The sequence below is a fragment of the Oxyura jamaicensis genome, chromosome 6 (genome assembly GCF_011077185.1).
Source record: "Oxyura jamaicensis isolate SHBP4307 breed ruddy duck chromosome 6, BPBGC_Ojam_1.0, whole genome shotgun sequence".
Classification (NCBI taxonomy): Eukaryota; Metazoa; Chordata; class Aves; order Anseriformes; family Anatidae; genus Oxyura; species Oxyura jamaicensis.
Genome location: NC_048898.1, coordinates 32,984,851 through 33,009,849, shown reverse-complemented (window position 1 = coordinate 33,009,849; position 24,999 = coordinate 32,984,851). Strand labels below are relative to the sequence as shown.

General features: G+C 40.6%; 1 protein-coding gene across 1 annotated transcript in view; it reads left to right on the top strand.

The window, feature by feature from the left end:
• ADAM12 (ADAM metallopeptidase domain 12) overlaps positions 1 to 24,999 on the top strand; it is a 187,609-nt gene that overhangs the window by 2,894 nt on the left and 159,716 nt on the right. Inside the window, exon 2 of the mRNA XM_035329413.1 lies at positions 12,670 to 12,803. Coding sequence (XP_035185304.1) covers positions 12,670 to 12,803 — 134 coding nt within the window. The remainder of the gene's footprint in view (positions 1 to 12,669; positions 12,804 to 24,999) is intronic.

Here is a 24,999-nt window from a genome sequence, read left to right as displayed (position 1 = left end):
GCTGTCTTCTTTCAAAGTGTTGGACCTTATGTGGCAGATATTTATGGTCTGTGTACACTCACCTTCTCATCTGATTATCCCTATCAGCTCCCCTGCAGATAGCCTGGCACGAGCTCTCCGCGGCCACAGGTCTCCACATATCCCAGCCAAAACACATCAGCGGAGGACATTACGCCTGCTTTTCCGACCGTTTTCACATCGTTAACTCTCACCCTTGCTGGTGAGCACCTGGTGGCTTCCCATCTCTTGCTTTCCTTGAGATTTTTGGGAAGGGTGCATCCAGCCTCAAAGAGCATCCTCAGCCCAATGGCTGATGGGCTGCGTTTCGGCTGCTTTTCACCTTGTTCACAGCACTGATGTTGCATCTCCTACAACACGTGAGTGACCACAGCAGACCAGGCCTGTGTTTATCTGCTGCTTCCACTGCCAGCTGCCGCCAATGCTGTCAATCACAAAATTCTGTTTTAAAAAGACTGAATTCACATAAGGGCTTATTTGGTCTGCCACCAGCCTCATTCAGACCTCACATATCCTAATCCTGACAGATTTATCATTGGCAGTCTGTATGTTTTTTAACATGTCTCATATTGCCAGTGCAATTTGTCTGAGCAGTCCAGCTGGGCTTCCCTTCGTCGGCGAGCTGGCGGGCAACAGCAGCAGGGCAAGGGGACAGGGTGCTCACAGCAGCTGAGCCAGGCATCTGAAGATGTGCCTGGGGGAGGATGAAGGGCTGGGTGCTGCCTCGACTCTGTACCACTCAGATTTTGCTCTTCACGTTGCATGCACTTGCGGTTCATTCAGCCTTTCGGATTACTCCTAGGGACACGTCCATGTCATCTCCAAAATTTTACAGTACCAAAGACCTAAGTCCCACCTGCAGAGGCTTCTCTTCCACTCTGCTGAGTGACCAGGGCAAATCTATGAAAACTGATTTTAAAAGGCATGGCTTGAGTAAATCTGTTTAAGGTGTTTCAGTTGGTTCTTTCTAGGGCAGCAGGGCACAAAGGACAATCTCTTTTCTTTCTGGTGAACACCAGAGTGAAATGCTTCAAGTGCAGCAGGGCTAGGCATCTTTAAATGTCCCTTTCAACCCAAATTGTTCTGTGCACTGTATTAAATCCTTGCCTTTTTGATAAAAGGGTCACAAAATAACCAAGGAAAAGTGCTGTTTTCTCAGTAGACTTCAGACTCAAGAGGTTTTGTTTATCTCCAGCTGTGATTTGGATGCTCAGCTAGTCTGAGCCCATCTGTCTGGTAATGCTCGTCAATTTGACCAGTCTTACAATGCATTGTCATTATCTTTTATGCTTTTTTTTTTTTTTTTTTTGGTATATTTTTTCTCATCTGCATTTTTAAGCTCGTGATTGTCTTTTCTAATGAAGTGACTGGTGAACCTACTATTGGGAGATTCATGTGTTACTGAGCCTACTGCTAAAATTATGAACAAAAATGGGGTCTAAGGTATGACGTTAAACTGCAGAGTTACCTTAGTGTCTATGAATTCACATTGGGGTGTAGGCAGTGGTACAACAGCACTGCAAAAAGACCTTGAGTTGCACGGAAGGCTTGTGTTAGTGGAAGAGGCCAAGTGGTATTTGCTGAAATGAATGAATGTTCTCAGCATTCGCTATTTAGTGTCACGTAAGAGTTGGAGAAACACTGATACTGAGCGTGCTGTTGTCATCGGTGTTTCGGAAAGTGACTTGATCAGCTGCATCATCTAATCAGAAATGCTTACTCCTCATGTTGTTTAATTAACTTTTTTTAAAATACAAAATATAAATGGCATTGCTCTCCTCTGTGATTTGCAGCTAGGATGAGAAATATTGGGTTGGACCAGGAGTAGAGGTTGTCCATCCACTCAGTCAAAATGATGAAACCATCATTTGGATGAACATATCCCTTCTCATCCAAAATATATGATCTAATAAGGCGAGAAGTGGAATGTTTCATGGCCTGTTATGCATGCTGGATAATACACAGCAAGGCGTAAAAAGCTGGATGCAGAATTTGGCACAAAAGGATCTTTAGCTAGTTTATTCTGAGATATTTGTCAAGACAAACAGTGTCAGTGCTTACAAATCTAGTCTAATGGTATATGTCAGATGCATTAACTGAAAAGCATTTTTCTGACAGTGGTGAAAGTTTGCTGTTTTCTTGCTTCTATTTAATGTTTTCTAATTCTGAAACCAGCTGATCGAGCAAGAGAAATAAACTTCATGTGTGACTGCTTACCTTTGAAAGGACATATTGGAATATAAACATCACCAAATCCAAGTGTTTATGGGATTTTGTTTTGATGTAAAAAAAAAATCAAAAAATCTGGACTTTGTCATAACGCTACACTAAATGAGGTGAGCACATGGGCCTGGCCACACGTGGAGCTGGGCATCCCCACTGTCCTTACTCAGCAGTGCTGTCTGTACGCGTGCTGCCGATCCTCTTCCATGATTAGAGGATGCGAGGAGGACAGTGATTCTAGACTGTTTAAGTCTAATTTGCATTCCTTCTCTGCCACCAAGAGCACGGCTATGGCAGCTATAGCTGGGAATGAGATTTGGCCCCGGCGGCTTCTCGGGAAGGATATAGCATCTCGTTTGGACTCGCGCTTTTGTGAACTGGAGGTCATAGAACTGTATTCAGGCTAAAAACTGCTTGTGCCTTTGGACACAGACTTGAAAGCACGAGATAAACATTTCAAGTGAAATTGTATTTATGTGTTCATGTATTGCCTCTTCAGTAAGGGAAATACATCCCACAGAAGAGACACTTTGGGTAAAGATGTGTGTTTGAGGAGAAAGTGCAGTGTCATTGCAGAACTCTTTACGCTTTGGAAAGAAGGAGCTTGTCTATTTTGCATTATACAAAATAATTATATATTTAAAGACTTGTGAGTCTCATCTTAAGTGGCTTCAAGGACATCAAGTAACCCTGAGTTTTCATGGCTCTTCCTGTTTTTTGAAAGATGAATGACAAAATTTGGTAATAGTTTATGTTAGCATGGGCACACTTAATCATTCGTTGTCCCATTGTGTAACGCAGGTAGCAGGTATTCCCCTTACAAACAAAAGCACAAGATGGATATTAACTCCTCAGCTCCGTCGCTCATTTGCTAGGATGGGGAAAGAACCACAAATGGTTTCCCATGAACGTTCACCTAAATTAATATTGAAATGTGCTTCAGCTGGGTTTGCTCTGCTTTCAGTGTGATTTCCCAGAGAACATCTGAATGAATGATTTGTGTGCATGTGACGAGGACAATTCAAACTCCCACACGATAATTTTATTCACTGGTGATTGTATATTGTATACAGGGTAGAACATCCCTCAATATGGTAATACTAAGGATTCCTTGTATTCAGTTAGGGAGGCTATTAAATTATTGGGAAAAACAAACAAAACAAAACAAAACAAAAAGGATTGTCCAGCACCTTTTAAAAGACTGAGAGGAAATTGTATGTTGGGCAGTAATTTTGAACTGAATTCAGTGGAAAGTAGCATTTCTTTGGAGGGGAGCAGCTGGAAAGGAATGCTGGATCTGGGTTTTCTTGTAATTATGTGGACTCATCACTGAAAAGTGAAATGTTCACTTTCTCTACTTTTTTTCTTTGCCATTGGAGCTCTGTGGTGTGGTTGTGTCTGTTCTTGTAAAGTACATGTTATCATTTCTCCACCCAGATAAGTGTTTTTGTTAGGTGCTGCCTCTCTGATGCTGAAGGGTGTGAGGCTGAGTTTACAGTCTGCATGGGAATCTCTGGGACTGGGATCCTCCTCTGGGAGGGAGCAGCAGTTTAGGAAGAAGCAGATGTATCCAGTAGCGCCTGTGCTGGGCTGATGCTGAGTTAAGGCAGGACGTCCTTCATTATGGCATCCTGGAAATACCTTTGTGAAAGGTAGTGTGCACCCTCCATATATTTTTTTTTTTTACCTCTTATTTGTCCTTTCCTGTTTGTTTTCATGAAACAGAGTGGCCAGGCCATTTTATATGGTGTGCATCAGGACGTGGAAACAAAGCAAGCTTAAGATAAGGTTTCCAGCAAGAGGACAAAAGTTCTCCAAAGCCGTCGTGTTTCTTCTTTTTTAAAGCTGCTTTGGGCCTGAATCTTGCATTTATAATTTGCCCTTTCCTGCAGACATCAAACACTCAGCTCTTCCACAGGGGAACCTTGGGGTCCCCACCCATCACCTGGCGTGCCCTCCAGTTCAGTGCTGCCCTGGTTTTAATCTCCCAAATTTCAAAATGTTCTCTTCTGGGGGGGGGAGGGGGGGCGGGGGGAAGCAGCTCTGTCTTTGGACTGGTCCTGAAGAGCAATTCCTTGGTCAAACACACCAACATCGCAAATGAGGCTGGACAGCTGTTTCCTAAATATAGCATAGGTCTATATTCTATACCCGGTAATAAACCTTGGTTTTCACCATCTGAAATGTCCTGCGGCCTCCCTGCCCCCTCCTGCAGTCGGTGGCAAATGTTCTCCCAACTCCACTTGTCACATTTTGTTCTGGAGAACAGGGAGGATATTGAGATACGCTGGCTTCTTTCCTTGAGTGCATTTCAATATGTATTTTGTATAATGAGAGCCCAAATCCTTCTCGCATTACTTATGCTTTAATCACACTGTGCTCTCCCAAGATTGCTTTAATCGCATTTGCATCAGCAGGGGTAACTCTGTGTGATGAGCAATATTTCATCTGCAAACAGAGGAGAAGACCGACCTCGGGCGCATGACAGGGAAGGAACTGGCTGTCCTGGCTTTGTTACAGCACAGCTCTCCAGTGGAGAATGGTGCAGCATCCTAATTCGAGGGGTAGATACTCAAGAATTAGGAAGAACAAAAGCTGTTTTTAAGGTTTTCTTGAGGATCTGTCAAGTGTGATAGTTCCCTTTTAATTTTCGAGCAAATGGCTTTTTGACATGTGTTAACTCCAAAGAAGTGCAATGCTGCCGAGTGCAGCAGACATCATTTTGTAGTTTAGCCATGACATTACTGTATATGAGAACTGAAAAGTTATATAGATATTACACCAATATATAAACCATGTGTGTTAGAAAGACAAGTTCAGTTTTGAAATATTTGACTTAGCTATGCTTTTCACTTTCAATCTGTGCCAAACATGTGCTTGAATGACTGATGGAGTCATATGGTTCCCTGAATAAAGCACTTTATTGTGCACAGACTTAGAGCCTTCCAACAGTTGTATTACAGAAGCTTGAAGATTAAGATGATCCAACTGCTTAGGGGGTATGTTTCACAATGAACATTTTTTTTTTCTTCTTTTTTTTTTCTTTTCCCCGTCTCTCTCTGTTTTTCGCCTTGAAACGTGTCACTGGTTTGTCCAGCTGGTCGCGCAGTGACACTGACCACAGCAGCCCTTGCTGGCGAAGAACAGCAAGTTGCCTTCAATTTGCAGCTCTCGCCCCCGTGTCCACGTTGAAATGATGCACACGTGATTTTGCCAGAGTTTATGGGATGTCGTGGGGGGAGGGCTGGTTCCTGCTGCAGATTATTTCCTCTGCAGAACTGGATTTAGGAAGGGAATAACTCCTGCAAGAGCAAGTGATGACAGGAGACAGTCCTTAGAATTATAAAACTGAAAGATGAAAAAGCATGTTTTTAAGGCTGTTTAGTTAAAGGGAATCAGTGTCTCAAACTTTGATTTCTCATCTGAGCAGTCAGTTCTCGTGAAGCTGCTTAGTGTGAAAGATCAAGTGGACAGGCTGCAAAATCACACCCAGATTAGCCTGAAGTTGACAAACTTGTCAAGCTTTAGAGAGAGGATCCTTTTTCATTAGATACAGGAAGGAGAGAAAATTAAACTCAGAAATGCGTGGAGTCATCTTGCTGTTGTCTGTGCTCAGGTTCGGCAAAGACCTGTGCTGACTTTTGATGTTCTAAAAATCTGCTAAACGAGAAGTAATTCTGCCATGTGAGGAAAACACAAGATTCATGCCCGAGAAGATCCGTGAAATGTTTTTTGAAAGTTACCCGTGTTTAAATGCCTGAGGTCTTGGGTGTGGGAAGGGGGAAGGAGCGAGAGCAGGAAAACTTTGTGTACCATTAACTGGCTTTATTTAATAATTATTTTTCAAGGCAGGCCATGAAAGAACTAATTTAACTAGATTTTGTGGAGAAAATCAATGTATTGCTTGGATGTGCAAAGGTTAGTTTAAAAGGTAATTTATGGTTCAGAACTAATAAAAACTTTACTGCAAGAGATAAGATTTTTATTTTATGCACAGTCAAGCCTTGCTCAGCCTTTTGTGCTCACACACAGACAAGGTCAGGCACACTATGTACTCTTTTAAAGCCGAGTAAGTGCTGTTAGCAGGGTAATGGGAAGAAATCAGGCTGGTGGGGCTTCTGATATATATATATATTTTTTTTTGGGGGGGGGAGGGGGAGGATGGCTGTGCTTGGTGTAAAACTGGAGAAGGACACACAGTTGACTTTAGGGAGAGCTACTCCTTACTGTATCCTATGCAAGTTACAAGGCTTGCTTTCTTTAACCACTGTGCACTGGAATTCTTAGATTGTTTTATTTTGCAACATTTTAATATTTATTATTACATAGTAATATAATCTGAATTATTGTTATGAGTGAAAATTTATTATTATTCCTATCTCTACGTGCCATTCTTGAAGATGACATCGTCAAAACTTGTGACCTGTGCCTGGATAATGTAAGGCTTGGGTAATGTCAGAGCTTTTGCAGGAAGATGTAGGGAAACAGAGAACAGGAAGGACACCCCCCACGGCCTGGACAGATAGTTGAGATTTATTTTATTTTATTTTTTGTGTAATACAATCTGATTCCTAATACTAATAGTTTCCATTTAAAGCAATTTTTTTTCTTGATTCAGAAGAGCTGGATGTGATTTTATCTGCTTAGAAGCTTTATATTGCAATCTAATTTTATGTATGGCCTCTTTATACTCTTGCTATTTATAAATACATCATCACTGGTGACGTAAACACCAAGGTACATGAAGCTAAAGAACAACCATGGACCCTGTTATCTGTGCTTTTCTAGATTACACAATTAATTATTTTAGCTACCCTTTTGCAATTCAGTCTTTCCACTTCCCTGATCACCCTGGCAGCCTTTCCAATCCACCAGTTCCAGGCTGAATTCCTCCTTTGTGAACACGTGATAAGAAATGTCACAGTATTCCAGATGTGCTTGTACTGTGTGTCTGATATTCACTGGAAACACCTTTTTTGATGTATTATCCCAGGACTGTATTTGCTTCATGTGACATCAGTGCTGGATGGCTGCTACATGTACAGGTCCTTCTTGCGTCATTTGTCAACACTTTGCTCCAGCCTTCATGTTACTGGATTCTTTTGTGCTATTCCTGCCCTTTTCTGTGCAGTCGCCATCTCCTCACCTGGAGCATTAGACGTGAGAAGGATGCTTGTGGAAACTGAGTAAAGGTTGCCAATGGAAATACTAAGACTGATCCTAATGCATCATCTTCACAACCCTGGTAGAAACCTTCATTTTCTGGGCTAGTTGTCAAGTTGTGCTTGGTGGGTAAGTCCTACACCTTGTCCAGTTTCACCCCCTCCTTAATTTTCCTAAGTTAATACCCATTTGGAAGGGCAAATGCTTGGTCCTCTATTCTCAGCTTGGTAATTCTGGATTAAATAATTGTATTTTGAGTCTGGAGGTGAAAACAGGGCTGTCCCAAATAAGACATGACAAGACTGATTGCCAGTGGTTGGGCGGGTGCTGGAGGCAGCCCCTTCCTCCAGAGCTAGAAATGCCCCATCTAAATCATAGGTCCCACTGGCAGCAAGCTAAGCTGAGGAAGCTGGAGAAAATGAGGAGGGAAATGGATAAAGGATGTCATTTCTGTCTTCCATGACATTGCCTGTGATACAGAGTGAAGCCATTAGTTGCTCTCAGTTTGCTGAAAAGTTGCTCAACTCTATCACTCTTTCCTACCCCGAGATTATTCCGGTGATTAGCTGCTTTGTTGCAGAGAAAAAGTAGATAGGCTGCAACTTCCAACTCTAAGCCCGTTTGTAATACGGAAGGCAACACAAGGATAATTTAATTTAGATTTTTAATTTTCCTTTATCTTGACTGGTGGCAGTGTGAAGTGCATGAGGGGCTGTGATCGGGGCTGTGGCCGGGCATCCTGCGGCACTGGGGTGTAGGCGATGACTGTGGTGGGTGCAGGGGCTACGGGAAGGCAGCACAGAGCCATGGGTTGGCTTTATGGTAAAGCTGTAGGTTAAGAGATGGGTGGTGTGAACCAGCTGTCCCCCGTCTGGCTGCTCTCTGCCACATTGTGCCATGCACAAGCAGCGTGAGCAGGGCTGCGTGCTCCGGGCAGGCAGCTCTCTCCTTCCCCCTCCAGCCCATCTCCTTCAGAGCCACTCGGTCTGGGGAGTGCTCGCCTCTTTGTTTATCATAAGGATGAATAAATTGTGCTGCCTGACTGAAAGCGTATTAATTTTAAGTAAATGGGAATCTGAAGTGTGTCTGGGCTTCTTCAGGAGGCAGTGGCTGTTAAACAGAGATGTCACATCACATGCGTGGAGTTTATTTTGCACAGAGCTTGGGGGAACTGAAATGCAAAGAGAAAGATGACAACTATTCTTAACTACTTGGCCAACAAGTCCTTGCATGATATTGCACCAAGACGAGAACTTGTAGAAGTACATTGCAGATGAAAAATGCGCAAGCAACACAAAAGTCACCGACAGATAACAGCTACTCATCTTGCTATTTGTACAAAGTGTCTTTTATATTCCTGAAAAAAAAAAAAAAAGAATAAAGGGCTCTACACCAGCTTGTGGGCTGCTTGTGGATCAAAACCATTACCTTCAGCACAGGCTGAAAATAGAAAACAGACCCGATTGGGAACTTTTCCTTGTGAACAAGTGGGAGACGAGCTCGCATCAGGAGGAACTGGGCAGAATTTCACTGAAATGGAAAATAAGTAGGTGAGGAAGAAGGTGCATGTGACACAAAAGATAGGAAGCCTGGGTCTAATAAAAGCCTCTAATAATGCAGATGGTCTGATTTTCTTCCACTCTCATGACACGTTACTGAAATTTGAATTCTCTGATTTCACTTATTACACTATTTATATTGCTGCAACACCAAGAGTCCCGGTACAGAAGAAGCCTCCATATAAATGTAATACAAACAACTCTAATGACTGCAGCTTCAAGGAAATCTTAATGAAAATGGGTAAAAGAAACAAAAAGTGGTGGAGAGGAAATACCAGCACATCCATGCATGTGAAGAACCTTGGCACTGGGAGCTCATGTGAAGTGACCAAGGAGATTGAAACCCTCTGCAGGCATGGACCTCCCTTTCCATCCCATCGCGCTGTTCCCCTGGAAGCTCTCTGGGAGGGCTGTCCTGATGTCCTGTGGTGGGTAGCCAATAACCAGCAGAGGACTGGCAGTGCGTTTTGTTCATCTGGGAACTGACAAAGTGTCCCTCTCTGGGACAATTTTGGTGTTTCCCACTTGGGCTGAGGTGAGGGCCATGTGTGCCAAGGGCACTGCTTCAACTCCCCAAGGCTGCCAGCAGCCATCCCGCCTTCCTACCGAATTGGAAGCTCAAACCACTGCTCAGATTTGGGGCTGCTCTAGGACTGCAAATCAGTTTGTCCCATTTTTTCAAGGCTTCCCATATGCTTCAAATTCATCCTCTAGGCCTTTATATTTTTTTAGCCTGTCTCTACTGTGTTTATGGGGTTTTGTTTGTTTGTTTGTTTGTTTCCTTTTCCTGACTTTGAGTCTTTCTCTACCCAAGTCTCGTGACTGTGTCCTATTGTTCTGCTGGCCTGGTGGCCCATTAGGTACTGTTGTCATTCCCATCTCAGGTAGAAATGTGGGGAGTCACTCACCATCAGCAGTGATTCCCTGTTTTTTGTGAGACATTCTGTGAAGCTTTGCAATCAGGCCTCAGAATCCTACATAAAGGATTTACTATTTTTTTTTTTTTAAATCTTCCCTCTGTTTTTATATTAAAAGACTGATCTGAAGTTTGACTATCTGTTATACAGATTGCTCGGTTTTGTAGTCTTTCAGAAATATGCACAGCATGTTAATGTAGTGACCTTAAATTAAAAAAAGAAATCACTACTTCATTTACAAAAGAAACTGTAACTTGTCCTCCCACTGAGGACATCTGGGAGCTGAGCAAATGCATAACGCTGGGCATGTGCTTAAGGGCTTTTCAGAAGGAGGCCACACCACTCGGACGCAGTGCTTTCCCTGCCTTTGCAGGAAGCTGTGATTTTTATCACACGCAATAATTTAAATAAAAGCATCCAGATAAGCAGCGAAATGTTTGGCTGAAGGAAAGCATCTCGACAGAAATTGATCTCGTATTTTCTAAATGCTGCGGCTTCAGAAGAGTTTGCGAGCCCTAAAGCTTGTCTGTTCTGCTTCCCCCGAATAAATTATCTTTCCCAATAAAGATATTACTGCTGCCTATAAACCTGTCTTGATGTCTGTCTCCAGACTATCAACACTTCCACACGATATGCATTTTCCAGTGTGCCCATAAACAAGCATGTGTGTAAGATTAAATTTGCTCATTGTAACCTTGCTTCTTTATGCACCACAGGCGTCACTTTGTCATGTAAGTGATCCTGAATAATAGAAGTAGGAGGGGCAATACTGAGCCGCACTTTGTGTCGATACGATTCCCTTTTCATGTGATATTTTCGTCACAGTTGCACTTTCTGGACCCATAAGAAGGGAGTAACACGTTTGTGCACAAGCGCTGGTCTCTCCCCCTTCCCTTTTTCTTTTGTTTTGGACAATGTAGGGATGTAACATTTTGCAGAATTAATCAGAAACTTGCACATAGAGGAATACAAGAAGGACTTTGATGCCTCCTGGTATCTGGCTGCATCTCCACTGTGAGGCTGTGGAAGTGATGCAGACAGCGGGTCTGTGGGAAGAGAAGTATGCTCACAGGGGTTCTTAATACTTAGACTGCATTGAGCTTTCAGAGTGCAAATCCTGTAAAATAATACAAGGACCTGAGTCATTCAATTCATATAGTGGAGACTGCTCTAGTGAGCCAAGAAGAGGAAAAGAAATCAGGGACAGAGCCAAACTTTTCTCATTTCTCTGTGATATGCTTCATAAATTTCTGTTCTGTGAGGGGAACTTTGTGTCTCATCTTCAGAATGAAGAGCAGTGGGGTTTCATGCAGTCTCAGTGGTTATTAATTAAACCCTCCAGGGCAGGTGAGGAGGTATCCCATACCCCTAGGGGTGAGCCCAGTCGTCTGCAGGGTTTGGAGCATCACTTCCCAGTTCTGGCACTTGTTTTTTAGTGCCTCAGAGAGGCACAATACCATTAGGATGTTTAGTGAGAGGAGAAACGGTTGGTAAATGTTGCATGCAAATAGCTTTTTGACATTGTAGTATGAATTGAAGTAATGTGACTGTGTGGGAGTAGAGCATTATTTCAGTGAGAGTTTATATATACATATATATATGTATATATATATATTTCCTGCTAATATGAGTGTGCTTCCTTGATGTTATTGGGTTCTCAATACTTCATGACCTCCTGGCATGTCCATACAGAAATGCTGAGGCCACTGAGATAAGTAAAATTCAGCCTTTTGTTGTACTCGGTTCAGACTTGTTCAAATGGAGTGCAACCACATATTTCCATGTTTAGCAGAGTAAGATGGTGTGTTAAAAAGGGTTTAATACCTCGGATTAAGCCTGGTATATCTATCATGTGCAATAAGCCTGGAGCTTTCAGGAACTCAAAGCAGGATTGTTATATCTGTGCTGTGACTCAGTCTCACAAAGCATGTGGACCAGGCATCTCCACTGCAGAAATGGGAAGGATATAAGGGAAAATCTGGGTTCATAACTGGTCCTTTGGAGCATGCATTGTGCAATGACAGGGTTGATTCATCCCATGGGAATTAGGCCTCCATTTGCACCCCATGGACACTGCCCTCCTTTCCGCCACTGCTGCTTTGGATTGGATCCAATGTGCCTGAATCTGGGAAGAGAGATGTGGAGAAGAGACCAGGGAGTGGAAGGGACCAAGGGAGTGGAATGAATAATGAATGAATTTCTTACCTTAATTATTGGAATATAGACCTGATAAAGTCTTATCTCATTTAGACCCCTGCAGTTGCTCACTCTTAATGATGACACTGGAAGGACAGCCACATAATGCATTCCCTTTTGCTGTCATCTTCAATGAAAAAAAAAAAAATCCTTAATCTCATTATTAACATAACATTTCCACATTTTTGACTCAAATATTGAGACCCAACTCCTGGTCATTACATCCTGGTATCTCTGCTCCTCACCTTGTCCTGTGTTTGTGCGGTGCTGAGCACCACAGTTTCTGAATGGGACTCTTAAGAGCAATATAAAGTTATTTAGTAAAAAGAGGTGAGGGTAATATATGAAAATGCCTTCATAAATAATAGCAACTTTTGCTTATCTCAAGGTATATGGAACAAGAATTACCTACATAGTTTTAAAACTTTCTGGACTGTTTGGACAATGACTGTGTGAACCCACAATGTTTTAATGACTAATGCTTTTCCTGATTTTTTTCCTTTTAAAGTATGCTGTCAGGTCCCTTAAATGACAAGATTCGTGTTGTCAGATGCTGCTCCCTACTAACCAAGAAGTGCTTCCCCCTGTTCCAGGTGAGAATGTGGACAGCAAGTTGGAGTCCTCGAGACAGCTGATGCCAAAGGACCCGCCAAAAGATTACGAGATAACATCTCCCGTCCTTTTGAATGGAGAAAAGTGGACACCAGCAAACAGCATTTATTCAAAGGTTAGTCTTTGTTTTGCCTGTTATTTTATTCTGAGGTATATAACAACTAATGTGCCTACTTCATCATAGCTGTTACAAGCATTTTTTTTATATTTTAGTAGAGGGTCTGCAGTCTACAATTTTTACTTTCCTAACTTAACAAAATGAAGGAGGTCTTTGAAATTAATATATACATATATATATATTGTTTGTTTTTATACTGTAAAATGGCATTCTTATTTCTGACTGCAGAAATGGAAGGAAAATCATATTTTTAATGAAGTTAACAGACATTGCTTGAGATTGTATAATACAACAACAAAGCAGCCACCAAAATGAGGGAGAATAATCTGTCACTGGTTTTGACCAGTGATAGATTGTTTCCCCATCTTGACAGACCCTGATAAGCTTTCCTCCTTCTTTTCCTCAGCCATTGGCTGGTGATATGGGTGGCTGTTTTTAGGAGAAAAGGCCTGCTTTCTGTCTCCAGAGCCTCCTGCTCAAGCTAGGAAGACAAGTTGTCGTTGCTTTTATTATCACCAAGGATGTCATGGAAATCTCTTACCCAGCCTTTCCAAACCAGTTTTTTAGGTCCACTGTTGTTCCGGCTTCCTTTATATATATATATATATATATATATATATATATATTATTTTTTTTTTAGTCAGTGTGAGAAGAGAAAAGTTAAATTTTTTAAACAGTTAAAATAATAACTTAAAAAAAAAAAAAAAATCCAACCTGCACAGCAACCCTGATAACAGCCTGGAGAGCCCATTAGAAACAACTTTCTTTACTGCATCACGAAAGTGTTTCACAGAGAAATCCTACTTGGCTACTGCCACTGTCTGAGGGACATGGCTTTGAGTTCTGTGGCTGACTGACAGAAGTAGGTGTGAAAAGAGTTTCCAGACAATCGGTCTGACTTTGAAAAAATGTTTTCTGGGTGAAATTTTTGCTTTCTTATTCTTTTAGACCCTTCTAAATGGGAGAGAAAGGCCAGTCCCTGGTTTGAATATCTGCAGCGATGAAAGGGATATCATTGTGGATATATAATAGCTTATCTTAGAGAGATAACACAGATGGCTTGGTCCTAGATGTATGTGCAACTCTATTTTTAGATCATTTAATTAGAAACAGGCATTCTCCTTGCAAAGTTCTTCTAGCTACTCGCTGTAGCTTTCTGAAAGAGTTACAACAGAGTATCTTTATGTGAGTAATGATAATATGATTTATATCATTAATTTGTTTCCCAGAATTGCTTTGAGTTTAAGATGAACATTAGAAAAGATTTGTGGTTTGGTAGAAAGATCCACGTGCTGTATCAGCACTTTTTTTCTTTGAATACTTCTTTTCCATGGAAACTGTTATAAATTAAATGCATAGAAGTGCAGATCAGGCTGTGGGAAGAACAACAGCATTAAACTGGTAGAGAAGAGTAATGAATAGCTTGTCACATAAATATTGATCAAAAGCATAAAAGTTAAATACTGTTGAATTCAATGGTTAAGTAGGACCTATTGTTCTTCAGCTCATTTCAAAGTGTTCCCCTATTTTATTTTAATTTTAATGTAGTAAAAATAAAAAGTACAAAGTACTTTTAACCAGGGGAATGGTATTGCAATAGAATATATAGTAAAATAAATAACGTAGTGGTTATGAAAATGCCAAAGAATTAAAGTTATTTGTGTATAGATAATTGCCTTGCAATGAAAGCCCTATTCTCCAATCCTCTGATCGTAAATACTCTTGCTTAACAATTAGAAACCATGCTAGTCATTTAGTGTGGCATACCCTTTCCTTCCAATCTTAAGGATAAAAACATCATTTTATTTACCCCAGGAGTCACTGCAATATCTGTTGGAATATCTCGTTCAGAATCTGTCATGAATTGTTATTAAGCTAATGGCTTTCTTCTTGAGGGCCTTCTTTGCAGTACACTTGGCAGAACAGAAGCAAAAAAACCCGGTCGTGTTTCTGCTGACACTAGTCCCTCTGACCAGTCCCACAAACACAGTCTTGTTCACTAGCAAGATTAAAATTTCATTTACTGAGAGAAGAAGGGGAAAAAAAGTTACTTAGCTGCAACCTACTTTTATTTTAATACACTTAATGTATACTTTTTCAAGGACATCTAATGATATATAATGATATAAGTACTATCTAAGCATGACGGTTAAAATTAATGGTAGGAAAAATCCAATTTTAAAATCAGACATGTAATCAAATTATATTTAAAGAATTTGGGTTTTCCTAAGTATAAATGTAGTGATGTGTTTCTAGAGAGAACCTATCATTTGCTGGGCAGACTGCTTTTTTTCTTTTTCTTTTTGTTCCCACCACCCTTCTCAAACCGTAATTACAAGAGGCCAAGATCAGGATTTCAGCATGGCAGTATTAGTTCAGAAGTGCTATATTTTAATTTCCAATTAGAAAATATGTGTATGTTCATGCAAACACTTCCTATAGCGATGTGCATTTAAAAAAAAAAAAAAAAGTATATATACTTAATAGAATGTACTAGGGAAATACACGTGTATTTTTGCAGCTGTACAACTCTGTTCATCTAGTTGATGCTTGTTAACTCTTCCAGCATCCTTTGTCGAAGTCAGAAAATTTAGATAACTTTCAGTTGGAATATTTGAATGGTGCCCAGTGATATTCCTTTGTTAACTGGATACAATATTCTGCTGCTAATTCTGCACAGGCTGCTAAAATTAGTGGCTACTATTTCAAGTATCCAGTTGCTGCTAGTCCAGACTACTGATGAGTAACTATTTGTGGGTGTGTGACTGCACAATCAGGACCCTGAAGTGTTGTGCAAGGTCGCTGTGTGCTTCCAAACAATAGCTGTCCATGTTCTATGCAGATGTGATTTCCGTCTTCACTGAAACTTTGTGTGCAATATAGAAGGTGTTGATAGATCATTACACTAAATGCCTAGTTCCAGTTCCCTTCCCATTTCTCTCTTTCATCTGTTCATAGTTCGGGATTCGGTGTCAACTGTTTTCACAGTGCTTGGTCTAAACCCAAAAGGGTTGGGTCCTGGTTTTCTTATTGATTTCTAAGGTTTGAGCAATTTATTTTTCATTTTTGTATTATTTGAGTACAGAAACAAACACACAAACATACATGACAACAACAACAACAAAAATATAATAATAATAATAATAAAAAACACTCTTTTCCCCACTTGTTCCCAGCTGAATATTTTTCTTCAAACTTGGCTCAAGACTTAAAAATCAAGCCAAGTTTGATGAGAGTTGGGTAAGTGATGTTTTAGTACACAGAACACTTTAGGGAAGATTTTTAGAGGACCATCTGTTTGGCTTCGGCTTTTATCCTCACGCCCTGTTAGGGACACACACTGGTTGATGTGTGCCAGATCCCTGCATCACAGGAGCTGTAGGTCAGGTAACAGAGCTCGCCCTAGACCAGAGCTTGAAGCACGTGCATTCTTTTTGAGACACAAGTACGAGGTGGGAAGTATTTTACATGGGCATTAAGGGCTTCTTGGCTCCACTTCTACATTTAAAAGGCTATAACTGTGGGAAAATGGTGTCTGCCCAGTACCAGAGACCTTCCAGGGCAGGTGTGAAATCGTTGTAATGCTGAGAGGCATCCCAAGGTGGCATTGCCTGGAGCCAATATTTGTTCTCCTGGAGCAACATCTTGTTACGGAACTTGGCGCTCTCTAACCAGGGCTCAGTCCAGATCTTAAAATGCATGAAGTTTCTCAGAAATCGAAGGCTTTTTGTGCATTTATGACAAAATTGAATATACAGGTAAATGTAGAGTCTTGAGGTCATTCTAAATTAGCACAGATCTTCTCTCCTCAGTTTGGTGTCATCTGCCACTCAAGTGCAGTTTTCTTCTCTGGTTTTTGTGGAAGCTACTGGGAAGGAATTGCCCTGGTTCTCCCCAGTTTTCTTCTCATGGATGTTCTCCATGCAACATCAGTAACGTCATTGCTGGCACCTGCAAGGACTCAAATATGATCACAATGTTGATTATTGCAGGATTTAGTCCTCTGAGGTTTCCAAAAAGCTTACAAACAAGTTAGGTGCAACTCTCCTTACTGGGTGATGCTTTGCATCTTTCAGTGCTTATGCACATACTTTTGTAATTCTGATCTTTGTGTCTGAGTGCAATATTAGACTGCTCCATACACATGTGAATGCTCCAATCAGGCTATGATTGCAGTTCATAAAGATCAATATGAATGCAGCTGAAGCTGGGCAGGTATTGAAGGATCCATAGCCATGCAGCATGCAGCTGAGTGTGGTTTCTGAAAACTCCTGTATGAAGCTGGAGAGCCCTGAAGTCCTTTAGGTTGCTTTGAGTTCGTAACTCGTCAGTCCAGGTTGCTTTCAAATAGTGCAGAGAAATAGTTTTTTTAGTGTTAAATTTGGTCACTTATAGGGAACAATGAGCAAATTTTGCTCTGCAACTTCTTTAAAACAATTAGCAATGAGACACTATATGCACACGATGTACCTGTCAATGGATTAAACTCTTAATCTGCTTCTATCACAGCGAGTCTCACCTGGCTCTTTTTAAAGTGCTATCATTGATGTTAAACAAAGTGTATGCTGGAAAAGGAACCTCTCCCCCAGCTTGCAGTCAGACCTCTTATTTGGCAGTGGGTGCTGGCTTTCCACACACCAGCACCTTCTGTTCTGTTGCTACCGGGGTTAGAGACAAGCAACAGAAGAAAAAGATGCCAGTGGTGGGCAGAAGATGGGGAGAGCTGCCGAGGGTTTCCTGCTGAAGAACAGCTGTGTTCAACACTCACAACTTTTAAATCCAAATATATCAGGAATTCATTTTACCTTGGGGAGAGGGGGGAGGGAAAACTGGATTCAGGGAAGGCTATGACTGCTTCGGCAAACTGAAGCTTTCAAGGCCACATTCTGAGCTAGTGTGACTCAGTTTTCTTCCTTTGGCTGGACTGCTTTAAATCAGGTTTGTGGATTGAAATCTTAAAGTGTTTTCAAAAATGGAGAAAAGGAAGATGAAAAGACAGAAAGTTTCTTTTCTTATAGCAACATTATATTCTTTCTTGGTGTTATGTTACACTTTGAATATAAACTATAGCAATGAAATTCAAAGCTAAAGATGAAGGCCACCTATAAATACATACTTAGACCATATTTCTTCTGGTTTTTAACTGTACGGTTGTCACAGCCCAAAAGATTCTGCATGTAAAGTGGCAGAATATTACCATTTCTTACTGCTTAGTATGCATTGCATCCCATTGAGCTCGCCGAGAAGCGGCTTTTCCGCCTGCCTCATTCGTGAAGCACCGTGTTACGGATTGTGTTCATAAACAAACATCAGAAGGTTGATCATCGATATGTCATTTTGGACAGTGATTACTTGAATCTCGATGTGAAATTCTCCACTGTCTGTAAAAGCATCATGCCCTTGGACAGTTGTTACTTATCTTTATGATTCTCTGGATTTATCAGACATATCAGAGGTTAAAATGATTTTTTCACTTTTTTCTTTTATTTTTTTATTTTTTTTTTTTCCGTGACTTCCCTATAACGTCCTACCTACACCTGCTGAACAAAAGTTTCACTGCCAATGAAACAAAAAAGTCATTGGAAGGAACAAGAAGAAACTTTGAATTTGTTAAAAATCCACAGCAATAATCCTGGAGATTTGAGAATTTATCAGAATCTTCCAAACAGTGATGATCCTGTTTGATCCCATTTTTTGCTCTTGCATTGCTGCCTTTCTCTTGCAAACTAGCGGAGCAGGCACAGTCTGCTTCATCCAGTCCATCATCTTGAGTTGTGTGCACATTCCCTCCAGTGTTCTTATTAAGTTTGTGGAGCACCCAGTGGAAAGACCCTGGTTTAGCAGGATCTCCAAGCTGGTTGACATTTCCCCTCTTTTCTGCACCTCGCCATCTTCTTGCGTGACTCCAGCTCAGGGTTTGATGCAAGGAGTACAGCTGAGAGGCCCTCTATGTCAGATCATTAATTTAGTGCACAGTCTTTTCAAGAGCAAACCCATTCAAGTTTATTTCATAACTGGCATAGCCTTCGTGCAAGTGATAATTGTTTATATTCCCTCCAACAGAGCCTCCTGCTGTTCTTTTTCATTTGAAATAATTACCAAAGTTTAGACTTCCAGACAATTGTATTAAGGGGAATCATACAGCGCTGCTTAAATAAGTCTTTGAAGGCTGAGAGGACAGCTTTCATAGCTCTTTTACATAGTTGTTTTACATATCTTAAGAGAGAGAGGCATAAACAGAATTTATAGTCCTCTCCATATTTTTATGACTCATGAGTATCGAATATAAGAGGCAGAGCTGTGCACGCTGCTATGGCTGTGTCATCAGCTGGGAATGCAGCTTGGCACCGACAGCCTCTGTGGTGTGAGAAACTGCACTAAACCTTGATAAAGTTCTCTGGGAGATCTGCTTATTGAGCCTTTAATTAGTAAGTAACCTGTTAGTCATTAATTTAATAGCCCGGTAAACAATCTGTTATTTCTTCTGCTTTTTATTATACCTAGAGCCCTGCCTTGTAGGGCCACTGTGAGAACTAATTAATTAAAAAAATGTATGCTCTATTATTTAATAACACTTCTGCACTTGTTTAATTCAGGAATAGCATGATTTTTTTTTATTTATTTATTTGTTTTTGTGGAAGCTACTGGGAAGGAATTGCCCTGGTTCTCCCCAGCCCTGAAGCTGCTTTCACAGTGCAGCCATGGGAAAGCCAGCCTGAGATGGGGTCAAAAAGTTGTTCAATGGCTCTTCTGTGACACAGGTCTGGTGTGGGGTGCATGGGGAAAGGGGACTGTGTCACCTCCTCTGTTCTCATTGAATTTCCACAGCTGTGCTAGTAGGGCTGGACCGCTCTTCTGGGTGAGATAAAGGAGCTTCAAGCTGTCCCCATCACCTTGTCTCGTGCAAGAAAGTGTCTTCACAAAAGAAAACATCTTCTCAGTCAGTGCCTCACCTGTGTTCCACCAATTGATCAATCTTATCATTTAATTTAGGAAATTAAAAAACAAAACAAAGCACCGGGAGGTGCACCTTGGTTCTAGGGACTTGCTGGATCTTACACAGCAGCTATAGGGTTGATGAATTCCTGGAACTGGGACCACCAATAAAAAGTTTGTGTTGGTGATTGAGTAGGGGAAATTCTTTTCTCTGTCTGCACTGAATCAGTGCCCTGGTTTCAGCGAGATACACTAGTGTTCATTTCCTGCCTGAAACACTCGGGCATACTGGGAAGTGTTAAGCAATTGGGATTCATCCCAGAAAATGGTCCGTTTCATTTTTAGCTTAAGTGATCCAGTGTGTTAAGTTCGTAAAGTTCTGTGGGATAGTTCAAGCACAATATAAATAGCAGATAATATTGAGAGAGATTGCTGCTCCAATAAAGAGTAAACCTAGAGCTTTACATAAACCTTCCACCAGCTTCCCCCACACATACCCCAACCCCCTTAGCATTTTGGAGCCCTCAGTAGGGTGAATTTCCCTTTCATGAGGTTGTATCATGCCGAGCTGTTGGGAGGAATTTTGTCATACTTGGCCAGTGAGGATCGCCAGTGATATAATAGTCTTGGGCGAGCTCTGTCTCCCCGTACCACCCGGGTTCCCTCTGCCAGCAATTGTATACGATGGGGCTCTGCAGAAGTGCTTTGCTGTGCTCACTGACTTTGACCCACCAGCTATGAGGTAGTGTCTCAGATCTGGGCTCGAGGAATCCGCTCATATGTTCCTCCGTAAGGTGATGGGGCTGAAGCGATGTTCTTAAATGTGAGTTTTCAGCCTCTTATTTTTTAAAAAAATAAAAGGCAACAACAAACAGACAGATCATACATTCCCTAAGAAAACAGAAAAACAATTTTGATCTTAATGATCCAGTTAATGATAGTAGCCCTTTAAAGTGGTATTGAAATCGAAAACAAAGTTCTTGCAATTATGCGGCATTATGCCGATTTTGTAAAGTGCTTGTACTGAGGCATTTTCATATTGAATTAATTTAGCTTATACTTGGCTATTTCACGTCTCTTGCAACAGATCTTGTGAGCGTAAGGTATGAATTTCAGTGTTGGATTAAAATAATGCTTTACTTTCCAGCCATGAACATGTGATCATTCTTTTACAGGAAAAAGGAGAATCTCCCTTGTTCTTAATTCTTACTGAGATTGCCTTGGGTCAAGCTGAAAACAGTGCAGTCCCTACAGCGGGCTCTCTCCCACCATACATCCTCCTGACAAGAGTTCTTTTTGTGGTAGCAGCAGGACTAGGGACCTTTCCTAGGACTAAAATCCTCTGAGCAGGGGATGACCATGGTAACTAAGAGCCATTGACATATGCAGTCATGAAGACCCTAATCTCAGGAAGGAATAGTAAATTAAATTGTACTTAGTGTATGTATATTTTAGGGATGAAGAGGTAAATTTAGCTCGTAGCTCTACTGAGTCCCATTGTCCCATCAACCATGATGGTTTTGTTGTTGAATTATAATTCTATTAGAATGTAATTAAATTGAACCCCAGATGATTTACCTCTTCTATAAGGATATTTCTCATTCCTCAGAATTCTAACAGAAACTCATCGTGGTAATACGCAGTTTAAAACTTGATAAGAAAAATATAATTAGAATTGATAATAAGCCTTTTTAAAATGCAATAGTAATATCTGGACAATAAAAAGGATTTCAAAGTGTTGCTATTTTTCTACAAATAAAATGACTGCTAAAAAAACCTGCCAATTATTTTTGAAAAGCTCATATAGATGAGGTAAAAATAATCCATATCATTTAGATATAGTAGCAGAAATTTTGCATTCAGTTCCTATCTTGAGGAAATCGTGTGTCCCTTTTGTGCACTTTTTTTCCTCAAGGACACAGTTTTCAAGTATTATTGAGCTTTCGAAGCTTAATTTAACAAAGTGATTGCAATTTACGGCATTGTAGATATAGTGGAGTGATGAAGCTTAATGAGATAGGAGACAAAATGCTTTTGGTGATGGTTGTGTAATGCATTTCCATGCGTATGATGCATGTGCAGAGCTGCCAGAGTCTGCAGGCATTTTACTGCAGGCGTTGAACTCATCCATATCCTGCAAGGATGTGCTTGTGCTATTTCTGGTCAGTGTAATGCTAAGTCTGCTAGTGATACTGGTTGCACTGGAGTACGTTTTCCCACACCGATACAGCATCTAGATATTTATGGTCACTTTGATGGGGGTGTCAAGTCTGTGGAGAGGTCCTGTTGCTCCTCGTTGTCTTTGGTTAACCAAAATACATCAAGCTCCATTTAAATCTTCAGCTCTGACTGAGATTGCCCTTTCATCCTCTGCCCCAAATCCCAGGATGCTTATTTGTTGTTTCCTCTGAAGTCTGAATCATGCTCAGGAAATGAAGTGCTCGTAGGTCCTACCCTCATTCCTTTGCCCTTACCGTGTCTTCTGCCTTAGGATCAGCTTTATTTTCCTTCTTCTGAATGAACTTGTTCCCTCTTCTCTTCTGGCCATTTCCCTCCACCAGGAGCTGCTGGGTGGTTCCTTGGCAGGGTTTTTCTCCTTGTTCTCCTTTGTTTTTCTCCTTCCCATTGACCACGACCTTTGTGGTGTGCTTCAGAGTCCTGCACTAAACTGGTCTTATTGGGATGAACCTGCCAAACCCTTCCTGGCCAGTCATCGCCATGTGATTTGCCTCCTGAGGTGGCAGTAGTTCACGTTGTGTTTCAAAAGTGAAGCCAGGATATAATTTTAATATTTGGGAGAAATATATTCATAACCTGAGTCCACTTAACTGAGCACAGGAGCAAATGTTTTATGTCAAAGCTGCTGCCTAGCTAGGGGAGGATCAGATCTTCATAGAGATGCCTAATTTTTGCACACTGGTGGATGCTATTTTCCGGTACACTTCATTTGTGTGAGTGTTGGAGATGGCAGGCTCCTTCGGGCAGTGATACTGGACGAAATCCTACACTGGTGTCTCTCAGATGACATTATTTACTTTAGTTTCACCCATTCCATCATCTTTCCCTAGATGTTTTTGCATTAAGTACATCTTGTACTGAAAAAGAAATGCTGCTGAAGGAGGTCTGCTTCAACTCCTGGCAAGTCACAATGAGACAAAAGCTCAGGGATGTGTTAATCTAAACAGCCGTAGTATCCCTGCCCCAAAAAGGACCGATTCCTTGGCAGATACTGCATCTGCCTCTTTCAAAGGAGAGGGGAATTTCTGGAAATGAATCTGTTGCGGGAAAAGCCAATAAGAGAAACTGCGGAATTTTGTCCTTAAAGTTACTTCTGGAATAATACCGTTTAAATACTGCACCCTCCCTTCAGCCTACACTGGCATAGTCAGGGTGCATTTTCAGCAACAGAAGAAAAAGTGGGATTCCTAAATCAAGTATCTTCAACAGAAAATGCCTTTCTCTTGGTTGCAACAGACAGAAACATTGTTTAAACCAGACTTTTTTTGGCATTTACTGGCATTACTAAGAAAGAGTTGGCAAGGAAAGTTGGCAGAAGGAGATGAGTTGGATACGCTTTAAAGATTTTTTTTTTTCTATAAAATGAATATCCAGAAGCTGTGTAAATGTATTTTATTTTATTTTATTTTATTTTTTTACTTTAAAAGCATATAGAAAAACAACATATACGCATTTTTGACTGAAATGGCATCTAAGCTGCCTGCACCCTCCAAATTCTATTCTCTCAATTAGAAAGATGGAAAGAAAAGAAAAAAAAAGACAAAACAAAACACCTCAGGAAATCCCTAGAATGTTTATTCGGGAACAGACCAGCCTGTTACAGTCATTAGTTTGCAAAGGTATTTCTGTTATAGTCAGAGGGCAAAGTGAATTTTAACCTTTTATTGCCAAGAGACATCATGTTTGTTAGTGGAGTAGCTATTGAGATACATTGAAGCACATAAATTACTGTGAATTAAGTGAGTGGTGTATGTAAAAAACAAAACAAAACAAAATCAATAAAGTACATCCCATAGAGAGAAATTTAAATCAATTTAAATGCCTGCAATTAAATTTAAAGTTCTATGTTTCATACTTTCCTGAGTACCCATTTATTACTTTAACATTTCTGATTGTAAAGGGTTTTAATTGCAACAAAAATATATTTCAAAATATTGACCTCCATTTTCATTGTCGTTTTAGTGCAGAATTGCTTGCAGACTTGGTATGTTGATTGTAAAGGAGGAAAGGGAATAGTGGTGGACTTTTTTGAGCTGCGATCTGTGGGAGCCCTCCAAACACATGTGGTTGTTTCCCAGGATCCCCATAGGAGGGAGAGAGGAAAGGAAACCACTGCTCTATGGAGACGAAGCATTGAGAGCCTGGGAACAGTGCAAGTCACAGAGGGCAAATTTAAGATATGGATAGAAATGGTTTTCTTTATTCTTTTATCTTTTTTTTTTTTCTTTTATTTTTATTTTTTTTAAGATGGAAACCTAACTTTGTATAGTCAAACATCTCCCCTTTTATTGCCTTGACCTTTTCCATCTATAAAATGGGAATAAAGTTTAATCCAAGCCATGGGACATAAATTTGATTTTGGTAATGGCCTTTTCAGATTAAAAAAAGTTATTTGTATTCATACTCACACACTGTACAACTTTTAGGGAGCAAGGATTTGCTCTTCTGGGGGAAAGATGAATGTCTTGCATGTGTGGATAAATCACGCATGTGTTGTCAGAACAAGGGAACAAATATTTTCAAGATTTTAGTTTCCAAAGAATTAAAGAGGAGGAGTGTTTGCAATGCTGAGTACAAGGGTTTTCACTGTCACAATCTTAGAGGCAATTTAGGAGCAGCTTGTAAGTACTATGAAGAACATTAATTGAAATTTTTATAGTATATGATGAGCTATATAAATCAGTCCCCGTCCCCTTTAGCACAATCACCTTTCTTTGATGGAAATGACAGTGACATGAAATCATTGTTTTTTAAGGAACATTTGAGAAACATTATTTTAGGGTTTCATGTATTTTTCTTTCAAGTGCACATTTTTACTGCCCTCAAATGTAGAATTCAATCATCAAGCATCAATTTATTTTTAAAACACAACTTATTAGTTTTAATACACTTCCATGCTTCTTTTACTAATTTAAAAAGAAACCTCAGTGTATATGATTGAAAGCAACTCCCATTTCAGCCTGCACAGAGCAACTATTTAGCAATTTCTCCAAACCCGTGTTTGAGGTGGAAGACAATG